This window comes from Parasteatoda tepidariorum, chromosome 12, assembly GCF_982258835.1.
Source record: "Parasteatoda tepidariorum strain Cologne lab strain chromosome 12, Ptep-v5.0, whole genome shotgun sequence".
Classification (NCBI taxonomy): domain Eukaryota; kingdom Metazoa; phylum Arthropoda; class Arachnida; order Araneae; family Theridiidae; genus Parasteatoda; species Parasteatoda tepidariorum.
This window is the reverse complement of record NC_141766.1, coordinates 41,957,670-41,977,426: the sequence shown is the minus strand read 5'-3', so window position 1 is coordinate 41,977,426 and position 19,757 is coordinate 41,957,670. Positions and strand designations below refer to the sequence as shown.

Here is a 19,757-nt window from a genome sequence, read left to right as displayed (position 1 = left end):
AATGAAATATCCGTAACTATCAAGACTTCTTTTATAATTCTGGCATATATATAAAACTGCTTCTTTTCCAAGATAAAGTAGATATTGTTGAAAAATTTAAAAAAAGAATAAGTAAACTCCTCCCCAAAACTAGCTATAACTGAAATGGTTTTACTACCAGCCTTTCCTCTTTTCCGTCTCGCTTTCACCCCTGAGTCAGACATGAAAAGTTTTTACTAAAGAGCCCATGCAATAATCATTCAAGAAAATATTAGGAAAGGAAAAAATTCAAAGAGTTATTGATCAATACATTCATTTCCATCTGAGTACAGGCAACGTCTCCTATAACTAAAAGCCTCCACATGGTTTCTTATAGGTAGACCGATCTGACCACTATGAAGGTAAACCAATTTACGAAAGAGCCTTTTAATAAAAGTCTAGAAAAAATAAGAAACTGGAACCAAATATATGTCTAAAAATTTTTTTAATTTAAGAATATTTTTTTCCCACCATGGGTGAAAGCCCTTATATAGCAAGACGGAAAAGAGAAAAACCTGGTACGTAAAACATTTCATTCCAGCATTTTTTTTCGAAAAAAATGAAATATCTGTAACTATCAAGATTTCTTTTATAATTCTGGCATATATATAAAACTGCTTCTTTTCCAAGATAGAGTAGATATTGTTGAAAAATTTAAAAAAAGAATAAGTAAACTCCTCCCCAAAACTAGCTATAACTGAAATGGTTTTACTACCAGCCTTTCCTCTTTTCCGTCTCGCTTTCACCCCTGTTTCCCACTGCCCATCTGGGTTAACATTTTTCTTCAATTCAGGCATTCACAGGGCAGATTTGTTGGTCTCTCTTTCTGGGGCACCATATTAGGAGGGCCAACGTTTCTCCCACAGTAAGGACAGATAGTACAGAAGAACATCCAGGCCTTGCCAGGGATTCGAACCCAGAACCTTTCTGATGCAAGGGCAGTTTCCTAACCCCTACACAGGCCGGTCGGCTTTATGAATTTTATTGCTTTGCCTTATTTACTTGTCAACCACAACAGATTCAATTCAAATATATATGAGAAATTTCTCTCAATTACATTTAAAATAGAATTTGGGTTCATGCGCACAACTGGTTAATCTTTTAAATTGTCTGCGCAGACTACTTATGAAATATCGTGTGGAGACTTTTTGATGTAAGTGATGGTACTGGTGATTATACTATATCATTGAAAAGTGGTAATCTATAAAAATAAAATTAAGATTAGCTCTTTTTTAAAGTGGTTGTGAAAGTGAGCTAAATCTCGCATTTTTAAACTACTAATAATTGTTTAATTTAAAGGAAATATATGGGTGCAAAAAATGGGCAGTAAATATGCAAAAATGCAATAGGCCAGAAAGGCTCCATAAGAATTTATGTCAAAAAAAATTTTGAAAAAAAAACATGAGTAAAAACATAAACGAAGCTATCAATAGAAAAACTTTTCCCACATATCGGAGCAAGTTGGCATCACTGCTCATATTGTGGAGAGGTGGGAGCATGCTGCCTGATACGCTTAGATACGTGAAACGTGAATTGAACAGCAAGCGTTGATTTGAGGAAACAATTGCGTTGAAATTGATTGCTTCACCCTGTAAAAAAAAATAGTCCATATAAGAAATTTTTCCGGAATGATAGATGTCCTTGTATTAAGTTGATCACTACAGTTGGGACATATGTATCCCACTATTAAGTACGGTCCGGACATATATGTCCCAGCCTCTAAATTGATAACCGCTTGTCAGAAAAATCTCAAATACTAAATTTGCCTTATTTGTGATCTATTTTGTCATTTTGAATAATAAACGGGACGAAAAATCATTTTTTAAAACTCGCAGTCAAAGGGTTAAAACCGTGTCTATCAGGGTAAAAAGATAAAACTGATAACCAAAGTAGTTCTACAGCAGTTTATTTGCGAGCGGGGTTATAATTGTTTGATTTATTTAATTCACCATTACTTGGTTGAAAATAAAATTATTTAGTTATAGTACTTTGAACTAACATTGATTATATATATGATTAAACTAACAATAATTAAAGTAGAAGCAACGCAAGTCTATCAAATTAGCAATGCCTACCTTTAAGCTACCGTTTTTTATTTATTTACATCCTGATTCTGATTTTGTACGAATGCTTTTATGAATCCCCCGACCCCAAAGGGTTAAATTGACACATATGAAGTGTTACTTTAGCAGACCTTAGCATTACTTTAGTAGAGACTTTTTCTGTTCCTGAGGAAGTACTTCCCAAGTGGTAGAGTAGATAAAATAATCATAATTTCTGAAACCAACATAGGGTTCCCACTGTCTGTAGTGGTAACAAAAGTGAGATAAATCTAAATGTTTTAACATAACAACAAAATTTGTATTTTGCAGGAAATGTTTGAGTGTGCCAAAAAAATGCCTCTGAAATACCCTCACTAAAATTTAATAGCACATTAACACACAATTTTATAAAAAAAGCACAAAAAATGCTCCGCCGCAAATTACAGTAATATTTTTAAAGCAGAAATATTAATTGAAGGTTCCAAAATCAGACCCTTGGCCCAATTTAATGATAGTGATGCTATTTAATCATATAGATTCAATTAATTCTTAACAACTTTTAATATTTTATCGATACTTATAATTCAATTTATAAATTTAAATTATGACACTGCAGTCTTTTCTCTAAATGTTCATAACTCTGATTTCTTATAGATGCTGTGATTCAGCCAATTGGTAGCAATTGCAGTAAATAGTTCAAAATTAATTTTGCTTTTTTCTATATCATAATTATTTTTCCTTTTATTTTTCTTCTTGTTTCCAAAACTCATGATGAAAATTACTTCACGATTTCACAAATCAAGATTAAAAGGTAAAAGGCCTTTTCGGGGCCAAAAAGCCTTGAGAAATAACTTGATTATGTCTATGACTACCTCGGAAATAACTTCATAATTCCAAAATGAAAGCTAAATTTAAGCATTTTTCAGTAGTCTTGAAAACGTTTAGTTATCACTCATTAATTTTTTCCAGGTTGTGGGAACCTTGCTTACACCAGAGATGCCAACTTGCTCCGGACAGCGAATAATTTTTTTCGAGTGGTAGTTCATTAATTGTGATTCTTGGTTTAATAAATTCAATTTATTAGGTTTTTATCCACCACTATTTCTAAATAATTCGAAGGCTTATATAATTCGCCACATTGCTAAAGTTCAGTCATGCTAAAGCTATTATAAAGTATGCAAAGTTTATCAAATATTTGCAACTGTTAGTATAAAATTATATACCGTTTCTTAAATAATTTTGGCGTGTCCGGAGCAGTTGGCATCTTTGTTACACTTATTTTTGTTTTCAATACTTGCTCATGTAAGCTTGACTTATTTTCATTTAGTGGTAGTCAAAATTTCATTAAATTAAATTCATAACAGTCATCACCACATTAACTGTAAAAAATGAAAGATAATACTACTTAATATCCATAATTGCTAGCAGGTAAGTCATAGATGCCACGTTCGAAGTGAAGCGATTTACTTTAGTTCTTCGTTGTTAAAAAAAAAGTGGTTCCTAAACGTTTAATAGCAATCGTTTAGTAGTAAACATTTAAAACACAAAACACCACGAAATCGTTGGAAAATAGTGGCGTTGCATATGAACTTTTAAAACATCTGTCTGTAGTGGTACGGAAAATAAGTTTAAATGAATAAAAAATAATGCGTTTAAATATTAACTTAGCTACCACTAAAACAAATTGTTACAAAAAGCGTAGAAAGGTGGCAGCCCTGCAACTGCTACGCTTTTGCTAAATATTTTACAGAACGGTAAACTTTTAATAGTCAAAGCTTTCAAAATTTTAAAAGAATCTCCACGGAATAGCTAGAACAAAGTGGCGCTGCCCATAAACTTTTAAATGAAGTACAGAAGTACAGAAAATAAGTTTAAATGCCTAAAATATAACCACTAGAATAGCTACCACTAGAATTAAGTTTTACAAAACGCGTAGAAAATGGGCAGCCCTGAATATACTAGTAAATTTGCCACCACAATGTAGCAAAATTTCAAAATGTTTTTAAACACAATGTATATATGTCATGATGTATGGGATAGGGGCCGCTGCGCGGCCCAGGTGCCCAGTTCTTTTTAAATAAAGCGAAAGCGAATATACTAGTAAAATAAATATTTGAACCGGAAGTCATGGAATGAAACGTTTTTAGGGCTAAAACAGTAGTTAACAGAAAGAAAAAACACTTTTTTTTTATATAGGTGTTTATCACAAATAAACTACAATTTGTACTTAGGCATTAGCGGGCTAGTATTCCCATTGCCTCTTGATATTTTAATTTTTCTTCTGGAAAATTGAATGAATTATCAAGCGAAAAGTTTATTTAACACGTTCACGCCGGGGCGACCCACCGGTGGGTCATGCTAGATTGTCTCATCGGGCGGCGCACCGGAGTAAAAACTGGAAACAAATTTAATTTTTTAGTTTTTTTCCGGGAATAACAAAAATCCATAACTACCAATTGCTTTTAACGGATGCAATTTTTATATCGAATTGCTTCTTCGCCGTGATAAATTTCTTTACAGTGAATTGTTATTGTTCAGAATAGGTTAACTCCACCCGAATATTAACTAATATTGAAATAGTTCTACCAGTATTTTCTCTTTTACGTCCCGCTTTCAGGCGCAACACCCGTCGTGAACGCGTTAAATAAATAGTTAAATATCTAAATCAAAACATGCAAAATATATAGTCTGTTCTATTGTTCTTGAATTAATCGAAATTAAAGTTTGATGTATCCTTATAAATGGAAATACTTTTCATCAAGTTGTTCGAACATTTTCTTCTTTATCATCTAATAATGTATGTGTTTACTGTCAATGATTGTTTATTGGATCGAAAATACAAGAGTATAGCCCCTAGCTATTTTATTGTAATGGATTCCTATGCGAGTATAATTATATTGAAATAATATTTACTTTCGACAAAATATAAAATAGTGTAATAAAATCTATTAACGGAAAGTTTCAGTATATTCATTTTAAAGCTTACAAAAAATTACTGCCTTATTAATTTTTAATATTGTTTTCAACGATTCGAAAATGCAAACACTTTTTAATACAAAAGTCTCATCAATAAGAGCTAAAAGCTAATTTCAATTTTGCCTTGAAGCGTTTTAAAGTGATTGGTGGGGTGATAATCATTTTTTCATTTTCATAGTTAAAGACTGTTGTAAAATAAAAATAAAAAAATTAAAAAAATAACATGAAAGCTCTTCAAACAAGTTATCGCCGTAAGAAATAAAAAAAAAAAATGTTGCGAATGTTATTTCTCAGAATTTGGTAGAAATATTTTAAAACAATATTTTTTAGTTTACTTTTTAAACAGAAAACAGATTTACAAAGGTTTTATTCTAACTAAATAATCATAGCCTAAAGCTGAGACGTTTGCATTTCTGAATTTAAAGCGCGAAATTCTAGGAAAAATAGATTTTCTGGCTAAAGATTTCTTTCCAATAGTTTTAAACTTACATTATATTGTTGGTTTTTTAGAAACTGTAATTTAAATTAAAAATATTTTAAAATGTAGCTAATATTTTCATTCATATTTTTGCTATCATTTAATTTAATTTCCTTTTAAAGCATAAAATGTACAAAATATCATTCATATAGAGTCAAATTTATAATAAAATGAGCAATAACAACATATAAAATATTCCACCTCAAAAGTAAAATATATTTAAATAACTTCTGTGGAATAGTTAAATCCTATACAACGCCACACAATGATAAAATAAGAACAAGAAATTTGCTCTTCTTTGAGATACAGTGAGAAAAAAAGTTATAACACAGTTAAGACATTGAAATTTATTCGAAAAAGGTCTAGATTCATTTAAATAACTTTTGTGGAATATTTAAAACCTCTACAGCGTCATTCAATTCGAACAATTGCTTTGTTTTGTTAGTTGTTTGAGATACGATGAGAAAAAAGGTATAAACTCAGTTAAGAAGTTGAAATTTACTGGAAAGGGCTTATTTGTGCAAAAGTTTAGTTACTAGTACAAACTGTTATTATCATAAAATTTATTATGAAAAGCGGCAAAAAATAATTTCTGCGTGATGTCACATTTGAAAAAAAATGTTGCTTTATACACGTGAGTTTATAACCAGTGTTGAACATCTGGCAAAATTTTGAGTTTACGTCTGTTTAACTCTGTAGTCTTATAATTTTGAAAATAACCCAGAAGACAAGAGAACTCTAGGAGCAAGCAATTAGACAAACTAGCATTCGTGGATTACTTTCTGATAGAATTAACACGCACACGAAAACCTCCCATGGTAAACGCGACGGCAAGGAAATCTAGCCCATAATCCGCTTCGCTTTCGCTTTATTTAAAAAGAACTGGGCACCTGGGCCGCACAGCGGTGTCATGATGTATCCCATACATCATGACATATATACATTGTGTTTAAAAACATTTTGAAATTTTGCTACATTGTGGTGGCAAAAACAACAAAAAAAAAAAAAAAATAAAATATATAAATTTACAGTTGATGATTTGGAGTTTACAGATTGATTATTTACATATTTGAAAATTCTATTGTAGTATTTTGTAATATAATATAATTTTTATTAGAGTTCTATTTGAAAGTTCTGAGTTTATTTAGATAATATACTGCACTGGAGTTACTAGGTGGCAGCACTTGACCATAATCCGTATACCACTGAGGATCTTTTACGTCAGCTCTGTGGTGAGTGCGAATTGGGAGAAAAATTCGAATCAACCAGTCGTCGATGGGATTCAAACCGGGATCCCTTCATTGGAAAACAAGTGCTCTATCCTCTGAACTACCGTGACTCGCAAATCGTTTGCACTATATCGATAGTGATCTACAGTTTTGTAACTTGCTGTTTTCGTTTATTCTTTATTTCCTACACAGTAAGAATGTTAACTCGTACTTATCCAGCTAAATGTTAATCAAAGCATTTTTGTAATTCTTAGCAACTTTGCTAAACTTTGATGCATTTAAATTGTATTTGAGTTTTATCACTGCTCTACTTTGTACAGTGTACATATTAATTATGTATATGCAGTAAGTACATAATTTTTTCAATTATAATTTCTTATACTTACAGTACATTTATTAATTTTCATACGTTTTCAAATTATAATTTGCTATTCAAAATTGATCCACATTCGTCGTTTTCTCGTATCAATGGTTCGTAATTAATGGTTCTTTGAGAAACAATTGATCGAGGTTCTGCTGTAAAATTTTTTTTTACAGTTATTCATGTATTTTAAAAAAAACTAAATATATTTATACATTCTTCTTCAGTATTCTAAATATTTTTGCATTAAGTAGGGGAGAGTGGGATCGATTGTAACAGGGTACGATTGTAACAGAGCAAAAATTTCGAGTGTCGGGCTCTAGATTTGGTTCCTAGGTGGCGCGCAAGGTGTATTTAATAAATCTACATGAACACCCCTGCTGGCAACCATTTTTATGTACTGTTGAAAGAGTTACGTCACAAAAGATATTTTCACGCTACGTAAGATCTTTTTTGGTACTAGAATATTATTTTTAACAAAGTAATTTTGTTTAAACAAATAAAAATTATTAACCGAATATGTAAGTGGACACCTTAATTAACATTTTAAAAAAATGAGATTAGTTTTGTTAATTAACTAGTATTGTTTTTAACAAATGAAGCTGAAATGGCGTCTTGGGGATGGTTGTAACAGTAAGTAAAGGGACGATTGTAACAGATGAAAATAAATAATCTTATGTTTACAAACCATTACATAACTCTTTAAGAACCACCAATAGTTTCCTATATCATTTATATTAAGTTGCATGTGCATTATTTTATTTGTCACCTTTCACAGCATGAATTAAAATTTTTAACCCCTTAAAGTTCATAGTTTAACCCTTTAGGTCTCTGTTCATTATTATTTTTACTCCTAAAATATCACTACTATTTTGATCAATAAAAAAATATATCACAACTATCAACTTTAATAATATGTATAATTAACTATGTTTTAGTTGAATTTATGAACTGTTACAATTGACCCCGAAAGTGGGGATAATTGTAACAAGTGCATGACTGTCAAAAATTGTTAATAACTAATATAATAACATTTAAAATAAGGAATTCATTTTTTTTCTAGTAGAGGATAGTCTACTTTACTCGTCTGTCAACTAATACTAATAATATATTGGATTTTTTGTTAGTTAAAAATAGTTAAGTAAAAAATGTTACAATTGACCCCACTCTCCCCTACTTAATTTTCTCAGTAATATTTTTTAATACTTATAGTAAATTTATTAATTTTCATAAATTTTCAAATTATAATTCGTTATTTTAAGTTAATCCGTATTCGCTTTTCCCGTATCTACCATTCGTAATTAATGGTTCTTTGAGCAACGATTGATCGAGGTTTTACTTTAAATTTACTATTTTTTACAACGTTATTATCAATTGTATATACATGCTGTTAGTTTCTGAAAGCAATATCTACCCTTTCGGATCGATTTTACTTTGTGAAGCGGTGAAACGCTGACGTGTGCACGTCTTGAAGCTTTAATAATACGGGGTGCACAGCAGAACAAATAACAGGCCATCTTTTCTATCATCTCACCCCTATAATAATGAAATCGAAGCAAATCTGGTGCATGCATAAATGTGAGGAAAATCCTCGGATTTGAAAATAGACGATGCTAAGCATATTAGCATACATAGTACAAAAAATCTCACTTTTAATGCAAACAGCAAAATATATTCTTGGGAAGCTCCCTTTTATTCTTTAAGGTGATTCTAGTAAATGTTTCTGCAAGAATTAAAAATCTTAAAAAAAAAAAAAAAAAAAAAAAACTTTACTTTTTTATTTTGTGAGATTCAGACTGAAACATAAAAAAATCTTTAGTTTTTGTGCGCTAAATAATTTAGAACAAAATATATTGCAAGCGATATATTTCATCATTTGAAAATGAAGTTCATTTTATAAATAATACAATTATTTAGTAACGCATTCTAGTCGTGAGGATTGTCTTTAATTTCTTAAATGAATGTTAGTAATAGAATAGTTTTTCTAGTATCCTTCATACGTTTTGAGTATTACGTTTTGATACAGGAAAAATAAGTACTTTCAAATTGCATCAAATCTTAAAGCGTTAATGCCTAGCAGGGCTGCCAACTTTCCACGCTTACACATAAATTTCAAAAATTTTTAGACACATATTTGCCACCACTTTCTTCTTTTTACTATATTTTTTATTGCATGACTTTTTCGTAAACTGGTTTACCTTCATAGTGGTGTGATCGGATTACCTGTAAGAAACCATATGTTTCAGTTATAGGAGATCTTGGCCTGGCTCTGCCAAAAAAATAGTCTACGTATGAAAATAACCAGCGTGAAAAAGTGGTAATAAGTATTTGCTTCTACAAAGAATATAGATCTCTCAGTTTCTGCCACCTTATTTCATAAGAAGACCCGACTGAGTAGGGGTCAAGGAACTGGCCTTGGAACAGAATGGTTCTGGGCTCGAATCCAGGGCAAGGCATGAATGTTCTTTCATTCTCTGTATTATCTGTCCTTACTGTAGGAGCAACGTTGGCCCCCTAAAAGAGCGGTCAATAAATCAGCCCTTAACACGTTGAATGCCACGCTAATTTTACATGCCTTGCTCGTTTGGCCACACAGTAAATAACTACAAACTAAATTTGCAAATGTAGACGGATTTTGCTAGTTTATAAAAGGCTTAGCATGACACATCTAAAAAAAGTGGTGAATTATATATGCCTACAAATTGTATAAAAATAGTGGTGGATAAAAATCTACTAAATTGAATTTGTTAAACCAAGAATCACAATAATTAAATAAATTTTGAATAAATTTTCTGCAATTCCATAAAAGAGTGTACATTTTATAGTTCTATATCATGTTATACGCTGTTAGCCAGCTGCTTTTCGCGGCCTATGTGAAAGGTCAGTGTCAGCAAGAGGTGGCAGACGCTGCCTAAATGTAATTTCAGTGTCAGCCACCGGTAGTTGATGCAGCCAAAATGTAATTTCAGTGTCAGCCACCGGTGGTTGACGCGGCGGTCAACGTGTTAAGAGGCCTGTATTGGCGAAAGGTCATTCCTTAGATGGGCATTGGAAAAGAAAATTTTCAAAGAAACACAGAGCTTTGACTTCAGATACAAATAAGCTCTTTTGCATTATTATTATTACCATTTTGATTGACAAAACTGTCTTGTCTTTTTTAAATTAAATCCTTGCGTTACTTCTTTATTTTTTTACATGAAAAAAGGAGCCGTCTTTTGAGAAGGACCGATCGGCCCAAAGGCATTTGAAAACTGATTTATATTAAAAATGGATTTTATTAATTTAAGTAATATTTAAATGCTATTGGGATTTCAAATTTCACCAAATTTTGTTTGAATATTTGTTCACACAATGGAAATTAATTTAAAAGCAAACTATTCCAAACTAATTTAATGTTTAAAGAATTTCTTATGTGACATTTCAGCTCATATTTATAAAATTAAAAAGATTTAATCTAAAATACTATTACAAAAAAATTTAAATAAGTCTAATATTATATTTTACATTAAAATGCATCGTTAATAAAATCACTTTTAAGCGTTCACATATGAATTAAATCAGTAAGGTATAATACACAATTTAATAATCCCACGTTTAAATTAATTCAATTTAGTGTATATAAAGCATTTCTTTTGTTGTATTGAATTTTTGTATTCCTTATTTCGTATACTTTTGAATGCAAATGTGAATTTTCAATTATTCTGCAACAATTCTTTATAAAGGTAGAGGAAAAAAAATATTTAAAAGCTTTTTATGCAAACAATAAATATACTATAGTTGGTTAATTAAGCTTGCCTGTTATTCAATAATGAATTATTTATTTTTGTCTGATTTTTACTTCTTTTTTAAGAATCTAAATCACTTCAGTTTTTTTCGATTGAACCAAATTTAATTTACCCAAATTGAAATTAAAGAATCCTTTACTAACGAAAATTTACTGTAATTTTTAAAATACGGAAATTTTCTATTTCTAACATTTATAATAACAACTTATTACCCTTGTGCAGACTGATTTTTTTTCTAATTAGCTATCAGAGCTGTTACATATCTGATAAGCTAGAAATATGGTAGTAAATTAGGCTCATTTCCATATTTTTTTTATTTACGTTAAGAACCCTTGGCTAATATATATATATATATATATATATATATATATATATATATATATATATATATATATATATATATATATATATATATATATATATATATATATATATATATATATCACTTTTCGAGAGTAAAGAGTTATTAATTTGTAACGAATACTTAAGAATCAGGATGGAAAAAGAAATTAAAAGCGGTATCCTAAATGCGGTCAGAGTCAACCTGACAGACTTATTTTTTCATTCACTTTTATTCTAATATCTTTGCATATAATTAATTTTTCAGGGTTTCCATGACCTGGAAAAAATAAATGAGTTTTAGCTTAGATTTTAAACTACCACCTAAACTATCTTAGATTCTGCCACCAAATCTCTTCGAGACGGGCGAGTTATACATCCATTTTCAGGGTGGTGACAATTACGGTAAAAAAGATAAAACTGGTAGTCTAACTATTTTTATGGCAGTTTATTTGTGGGCGGGATAATTACATTTTTTTATGTATCAATATCACCAAGACTTAGTTCAAATTAAAAATTATATAGTTACACTTTTAACAAACATAGATTGGATATATTAGATTTAAAGTGAGAGCAAAAATAAGGTTGTCAAATTAGCCAAACTAAACTTAGGTTACCGTTTTATATTTTTTTTCCTTCCTGTTTCTGAATCCATACGAATACATTTATGACTCACCCGTCCCGAAAAGGTTAAAAAAATTTCCAGACCGTGGGAACCCTTTGTTTGTTCAGAGTGTAGCTATATCATTTTTATTTTGGACTGAGTGGTGAGGAATTAAATGAATATCAAATTATTATAATCCTGTCCACAAAAAATTGATAAGGAAATAATTTTGCTAGCAGTTTTGCCTTTTTACCCTGATTGTCAAAACCTTTGTTGTTGTTGTTTCTAATTCCACTTGCCACACTAGCAAGCCTGCTTGGTGAAACCAAGCAAATTTAAGGTAGAGGGTGCGTTTCTTGTTTTTCAGTGGCGCCATCTATGGCCAAGAATTCGTCTTCACCTACACACACGTCACAGCCCGTTTATAGGGCGGACCCATTCATACATCCATTCATTAATTCATCCACAGATCGTAATTTTGACCTGAATCAGAGAACGATCGGTCTCCTATCCAGTACCCCCAGAAGTATTGATTTGTTATGGGAACATGGAGGACTTTGCGACTCGACAGATTTAACGTGCAGACCACACCTTTGGAATGCGTATATGACTCTCTCGACTCGAGGAGGTTAAGAATTAGATGAGAGTATGGGACATTTCGTTATTAAAACACACAACATTCTGAATGTAAACAATTTCGTCCAAAAAATATTCCTTTTTTTTCTTTGTTGAGAAAATTATGTTACTTCAAAAAATTTCTTTTCTCAGTGCTACCCTGCATTTACAAAAACATCTTAAAGTCCTTTTTATAAATGCAGCGCTTGTAATGATTTGCTACTCTTAAAAAATCAATATATTGCTTTAAAAAAAATCTTGATCTCTAACTAAATTAATCTTGAAAATTAAGAAAAAAGCATTTTTATTTTAGATCATGATGAAGGAGTTTCTGAATGACAATGATACTAATGTTGTAATAGTAGATTGGAGCAGAGGAAGTCAGCAACCTTACATACAAGCAGTTGCAAATGCAAGAGTTGTGGGAGCTGAAATAGCAAGAATGGTTAATGCTTTAAAGGTAAGTTGCACTTCATGGAATGGAATAATATCTATGAAGTTAAAGCAGAAATGATGATTCAAAATGGAGGGGAAAAGCTTATTCTGGAAGTTTGGACCACCATTTCTAGAAAAACTTTGTTTGGATGAACACAACTTCTTCTTTCCTGCTCGAAATATTAAAAAAGCGGGCTTTTTTAAAGCAGATAACGGGGAACTACTGTTTATATTACATCGATTAGATACAATGGCGTTGTCCATAAAGAAATGTAAGTCAGCAATGTTTCTAATCATTGGATATTCAATCAACAGTGGCATTCATGGATCGAACCCATCCATGAATAAGCACTAAATCGGTTTCTTATGAATTCTTAATATTAGTGGAAACGTATTAGTGAAAATGGATAAAAACATCTTGCTCGTGTAATTTTTCTGAGAATTTTTATTTGACATCTAGGGCAAAATATTCTACTTGCACAATGATACTTAAAGTAGCAATTTTTTCAAACATCGTGGTTAATGGCAGTAAGTGGGGATTTCACATATGACTGAAGTGGAGAATCTTAGCATATTTATGTATAATTTAAATATGTACCAGTTATATAGGGAAAGCATTCTTTTGCATGAAGCTTGGCGACGTATTCGTTGGCCAAGGTATGAGGTAAGTATTTGATAACTGTCATGAAACCAATTGGCATTCAGGTGAGCAAAAGTTCTTGTGTTTTCATTTCTAATAGTCTGTGGTATGTCAGTAAAGAAATTACAAAGCTTTTGAAACATCAGTAAGTATTTTGACTTGTAAGAAGCAGTTCATCAAGAAGTCAATAAAACTTGAGAGAAGAAAACTTAAAAGGCTTTTAAACACAAAAAATTTAACTTTTCTTTCATTTTTGTTACTCTTATATTTAAAGGAACAAGTTTTTGAGCAACCGATATTTGAATAAATTCCATATAATCTGTATGTTTTGAAAAAAAAGTTGATTTATCGTGCATTTACTCCTTACTTAATTTGAAATTCAAAGTTGTATTTTCCTTTAAGAAGCAGTTTAAAAGTGAATTTAGGTTATTTATCTGAATACAATGAATATTTAATATATGTAGCAAAATGTTACTGTATGTTTCCTAAGTTTTCATTTAATCAAAATAGCCCCACTTTTCATTATTAATGACTGCATGACAATAGTTATAATTTGATCTTATATTTTGAATATCACTCAGATTATGAGAGAATTCTCAGCTATAGTCAGCCAAGAAATAGCATATGTTGTGCTCCACAAACACTACCTTCTTTATTAGGTGGGCATTCTTTTGTGCTAACTACCACTTCAGTTAAAAACAAACTATATTCAACAATTTATTAAATGAATTTAATAGTTTTTTATCACTAATGTATTAGGGCTACTGAGCATGTTCTATTCCTTTAAAGATTGCGTCTTCGGAAAAAAAATATAGCTTTGTAATTCAAAACTCGACCTAGAAGACAAGCGAACTCCTGGATCAAGTATTGAGACAAATTAGCCTAAGTTGAGGGCGTTTTGGAGGAAAAATCCATTTCTGTTACTTCGAGAAGGAAACCTTGGTACAAATCGGGTGTGAAATTCTCATTGACCAGCAATCCTTGGAATTAAAATCCAGGTCACCTCATACGGAGGAGCGCACTCTATCCCCTAAACTACATAGGCTCATTCGCTTGTATCAAACAAATGTGTGCTACAACTTTTTACAATTTTTTTTTCGTATTTCAACCACTTTTTTGTGGCTAGAAATTAATGGATTAAACATGTTCAATAAACAACTGCATCTTTTCACGATTTACGAGATAACAGATTTCCAAAGAATCGCTTTTTACACAACTAGGATTACGTATTCCCTCGAAGGTAACTGGTAAAATGGTAGAAATCACATATATCTCGGTGCGCTGCCGCGAAGCGGCATTAACTGATACATCTGTAGTAATAAATCGATGATGAAGAGTAGTGAACCCCCTCTCGATTGCTCAGCACCAAAAAATCGAGAGGGGGTTCATGTGACATGGACAAGGAAGAAATGTTGATTGGCATGGGGTATAATTAAATGAATGATTCTTAAATAAAATAAATTCCAGTTAGCAAAATGTCTGTGTTGACGATATTCTTTAGAATACCGTGATTATTTTTTGTGAATTTCACAGCATAAAGTAATATACCGTTTCCAATTTTTCGACATACTTCAAAACGATTTCAAAGGTAACTTACAATTAGCTCATTTTTAATCAAAAATATTGAAATTAGAAAGTGGTAAATAAATAATAAGAAAAATCTCAGAAGACTTAAACAATAACAGTAAAAAAATATAAAAAATTGAAGGGCGGATATAATATTTCGCCCACATATCTGCTGATTCTCCCGGATTTTCTGTAGGATTTTATTTTTATATTTAACGAGGTAGCAATTTTTTTGCATTCATGGTTGATTCCTGTTCTAAAAAATTTGATTTAATATACTTTTAACTACCACTAGATTTACATAGTTGCCAACTCTTCCGGTTTTCCCGGAAGATTTTATTTTCATATTTAAAGTGCTAGCGAAATTCATATTATTTCATTAAACTTTTTGAATTATAATAATAGTTTTAAATCTGACCTGCCAACTCTTTAGGCATACCTGCCAAGATTTTATTTTCATATTTATAGTGGTAGCTATACTCAGGTTATTCCAATTAACTTTTTGAATTATAATGATAATTATAAATGAGTCTGATCACCACTACATATAAATAATTACAATAAATATATAAAAGCATAATAATCCTTGAGCAAGCGAGTTTCAACGGGATCAAACTATAAATATATTTTTGAGTCAAATTGTTTTTCGTTTATTGTTTTACAACCACTCTGAAAATCCATTCTCGGAAAGAGTGAAAGTTGGCAGGTATGCGATAGCGAATTTCAACCTTATTAAAAGATATTTTTGAGGAAGATAGTTTTTCGGTAATTGTTTTACTACCACTTGGAAAATCCATTCTCGAAAAGAGTGAATGTTGGCAGGTATGGATTTAAATAGTTTAAACATACATAAATATTGGGGTTTCGCGTTCATCTGACCACCTAACCGGATCGTCTGCTCCGGCACCCCAGAGCCCAAGGTCAAGAAAACTGACTTGGCCCTCTATGGGCTGTCATGCCGCTGAGTTTAGTCTTTTTATTCTGTACTTTGCTATCTGTACTTTTACTTCGCAAAGATTTATAAGCCTGAATTGAGTTCACAAGCCTGCAAATGTATATGTTATTCCAATAAACCAATATCTTATTCTGTTTTAAGTGATAACGAAAGTTGAATTCAGAAGCTGATACCATATCACCTTAATAGCTGTTTCACTGCTACTGGAAAAAAGCTTTTTTGAAGCATGTAAAAGTTGGCAGGTATGCTTCAACAATAAAACAAGACACATTATACAGGGAAGCAAAATGTGCCTTTATTAAGAAAATGAAATTTACTTTTACATGTATACATCGGATGTAGTTTTGTGATATCGAGATCTTGTATCCACCTTAAACGCGTAAACTGCAGCAATTCATTTCTAACTTGAATTCCGCAAATGGACATACAGGATCAAAAAAATGAAACACTTTGATACTAACTCTATGTAAACAGTTTTTCATTCTGAGGCAAATGTTCAAGAAGATTTAACATGGCAAAACTGTTGGTCTATTTTAAAAAATTCATGCATGAAGTTACAAAAATTGTGTCCTTTTTTACAATTCTAAATTTGCATTGTTCAAAATGAATCTAGGAAATTTAAAAGCTGATTTTCTTTTGAAATACCAATGCAATAAAAAAAAATTTTCTTACATAAATATTGCAATCCTTCAGACTGTTTAAAAAATTGCTGGTATTTAAACTAGAAATAAGTTAATTTCGAAAGCTTATTTTGGTCGGTCCGAACTTTGCGTGGGTAAAAATGACATTTCTTGATCTTTCAAATTGTGCCCACAGTTTTATCTCATAAAATCTTCCAAAACCTTTGTTTTTAAAGAATAGTTTTTATAAAGTTAGTATAGATGTGTTTTCATTATTTTGATCAAACTTTATATGTGCAAAACTGTTTCTTATCGAAGAAAAAGTAACTTATAGTAAGCAGCTTATGATTAAGAATAAGATTTTTATAAATTGAAATTTCTTCCATTGGTAGCTAAGTTTATGTTTTAATGCATGATTATTTGTTTTGTAAATTTATTTGTAGGTAATTTTCCACAATACAGAAGTTAATATATTTAAAAAGTTCATATAAAATGGCCCTTCGTTCCAACTCTGTCATGAGACTCTTAAAATGTTCTTAAAATTACTTATTATTAAATTTACCAAATATTTTAAGGCTTTAGTTTTTAATTGTTTACCACTAAATAAGATAATTTCAAAAATCAAAGTAATTGGCAGCCTCGTAATGATTTTATCTTTAATTGGTTAAGAACGGAATTTAATTTCAGAAATCCCCCAATTAGGAGAAATATGTGCTTAAATCTTCGAAGATCGGCAAAACTGTGCTACGCTTTCACATGTAGTTAGTTACACGACAAAACACCACCTTTGAGTTGATTCATCTAAATAATGCTCCTTTAGTTGCGAATAAGGATTTTGTTATTATGGGTTTTTCATATTTAAATTGTTATTTGCATGTTTACCAAGTTGGGAATCCTATCAACCCACAATAATTTAAGTGGCTGCAACATAGCAATTAAGGCAAGCTTAATATGTTTAATTTAACAACAATATTATCATGTCCTGTATATTCGTGTTTATATATACGGTCCTTTTCAAAATAATCGAAAATTCAATTTAGTTCATTAAGAATAAAATGTAAGGAGCATACAATTTGCAAAAACTTTCCCGAAACAGAATATTTATTGTCATATATTTTATTTTCTTGTGTATAGATTCTTTTTTACTACATTTATGTCAAGTACTTTAAATTACTCCTTCTGTTCCAAATTAGTCGCTACTTTTGATTACTTTTGTACTAATTACTGAGACTGATCATTTTACGATTTTGTTTGAATATTTTTCAGAGATTTCATTGTTCTATGGTATCAATCATCATTTACTTACCAAGTATTCTCACCTTAAACAGAAAATTAGCATGCTCTTTAGCCATGACGCATTTTCTAAGTACTTTTCATTTTTGAATCACGAATTCATTAGTAATATATTTTTACTGGAGTCGATATAAATAACTGCTTTTATGTTTAACAATCTCTACTTTTACAATCCCTCCTGATTTTTTCTTTTAGCATTTCGGTAACTTAACAACATCGATGCTTCATTTAGTTGGCCATGGTTTAGGTGCTCATGTAGCTGGCTACGCGGGTCAAAGCATTCTTCCTATGGTTTCTCGAATAACTGGTAAGTTAAACTGATTTAACACTTTCTTATAAGTAAGAAACAATAAAAAGACGTAGGCCATATCCACACGACGTGATTGACCATAAAATGATAGCCTATTTTATTTGACTAGGTCAGAGATCTGACAGCCTGGAATTCTAATGATTTCTTTTAATAAGTTATATATAGTAATGGTCACTAGTATATAAAAACATGGCTTTCTTTTAATTTTTTGCATCACTTTTCAAGATTGTTAAACACGAAAGATCCTTTATTGGCAATAAATCTACACTTTTAAAAAATTATTCAATAGCAGAAAGTGGCAGAAATTATGACATTAACTATTGCAATGAATTGTACAACATAAATATAAACCAATCCCGTGGCAGAGTTTCCAACCAAAAAGTTCCAGCTCTTCATAACTTTTATAGTGAAAATAGCAAATGTTTTTAAATCTTTTCGAGCAAAATAAAATTGCGCATCGTACTTTTCATACGGTTTATCTTATTTTATATCTATATTTACACATAGTTTGGGGCAGAGGGAGTAAAACCTGAAATCTTGGAGGCTGTGTATTCGGATCGAGTTGTACTTACAAGGTTTGGAAAAAATTATGCAAATGCTTCTACACTGACTCTATGTAAACAATCTTCTTTCCGTAGCAAATGTTTTGGAAGATTTTAGATGGCAAAACTGTTGGCCCAATTTGAAATAGCATCCTTGGAACTTTTAAAATTTATGTCATTTTTACCCAAAAGAAATTCGGATTTGATACTGATCAAATTTGAATTGAACTGATTTTTACTATAATTGGATTCTGAATTAATCATCTATTGCATACAATCTTCTTTGCAAACAATCTTCTTTCAGTAGAAAATGTTTTGGAAGATTTTAGATGGTAAAACTGTTGGCCCAATTTGAAATAGCATCCTTGGAGCTTTTAAAATTTATGTCATTTTTACCCATAAGAAATTCGAATTTGATACTGATCAAATTTAAATTGAATTAATTTTTACAATAATTTGATTCTGAATTAATCATCTATTGCATACAATCTTCTTTGAAAACAATCTTCTTTCAGTAGCAAATGTTTTGGAAGATTTTAGATGGTAAAACTGTTGACCCAATTGGAAATAGCATCCTTGGAGCTTTTAAAATTGATGTCATTTTTACCCATAAGAAATTCGGATTTGATTCTGATCAAATTTGAATTGAAATAATTCTTACACTAATCTGATTCTAAATTAATCATCTATTCCATACAAACCTGCGATTTAGGCAGACATTTTTCAGTTATTATATCTTAACCAGTAACTTTTTATTGTGTTAAAATTGCAATACAATAAATAGTGATGCATAGATATATGCTTTTTGTTTCATAGGATTGGATCCAGCATACAAATTTTTCTGCAATATGCCAGATAATGTTCGATTAGATAAAAGTGATGCTGATTTCGTGGATGTTATTCATACAGAGTTAAAGGACTATGATTTAGGTAATATATAATATTATGA

General features: G+C 30.8%; 1 protein-coding gene across 1 annotated transcript in view; it reads left to right on the top strand.

Annotated features, from left to right (window-relative positions):
- The window catches only part of LOC107440367 (pancreatic lipase-related protein 2-like), a 141,609-nt gene that overhangs the window by 32,174 nt on the left and 89,678 nt on the right, over positions 1 to 19,757 (top strand). Inside the window, exons 3-5 of the mRNA XM_043048725.3 lie at positions 12,761 to 12,907; positions 18,152 to 18,263; positions 19,625 to 19,738. Coding sequence (XP_042904659.1) covers positions 12,761 to 12,907; positions 18,152 to 18,263; positions 19,625 to 19,738 — 373 coding nt within the window. The remainder of the gene's footprint in view (positions 1 to 12,760; positions 12,908 to 18,151; positions 18,264 to 19,624; positions 19,739 to 19,757) is intronic.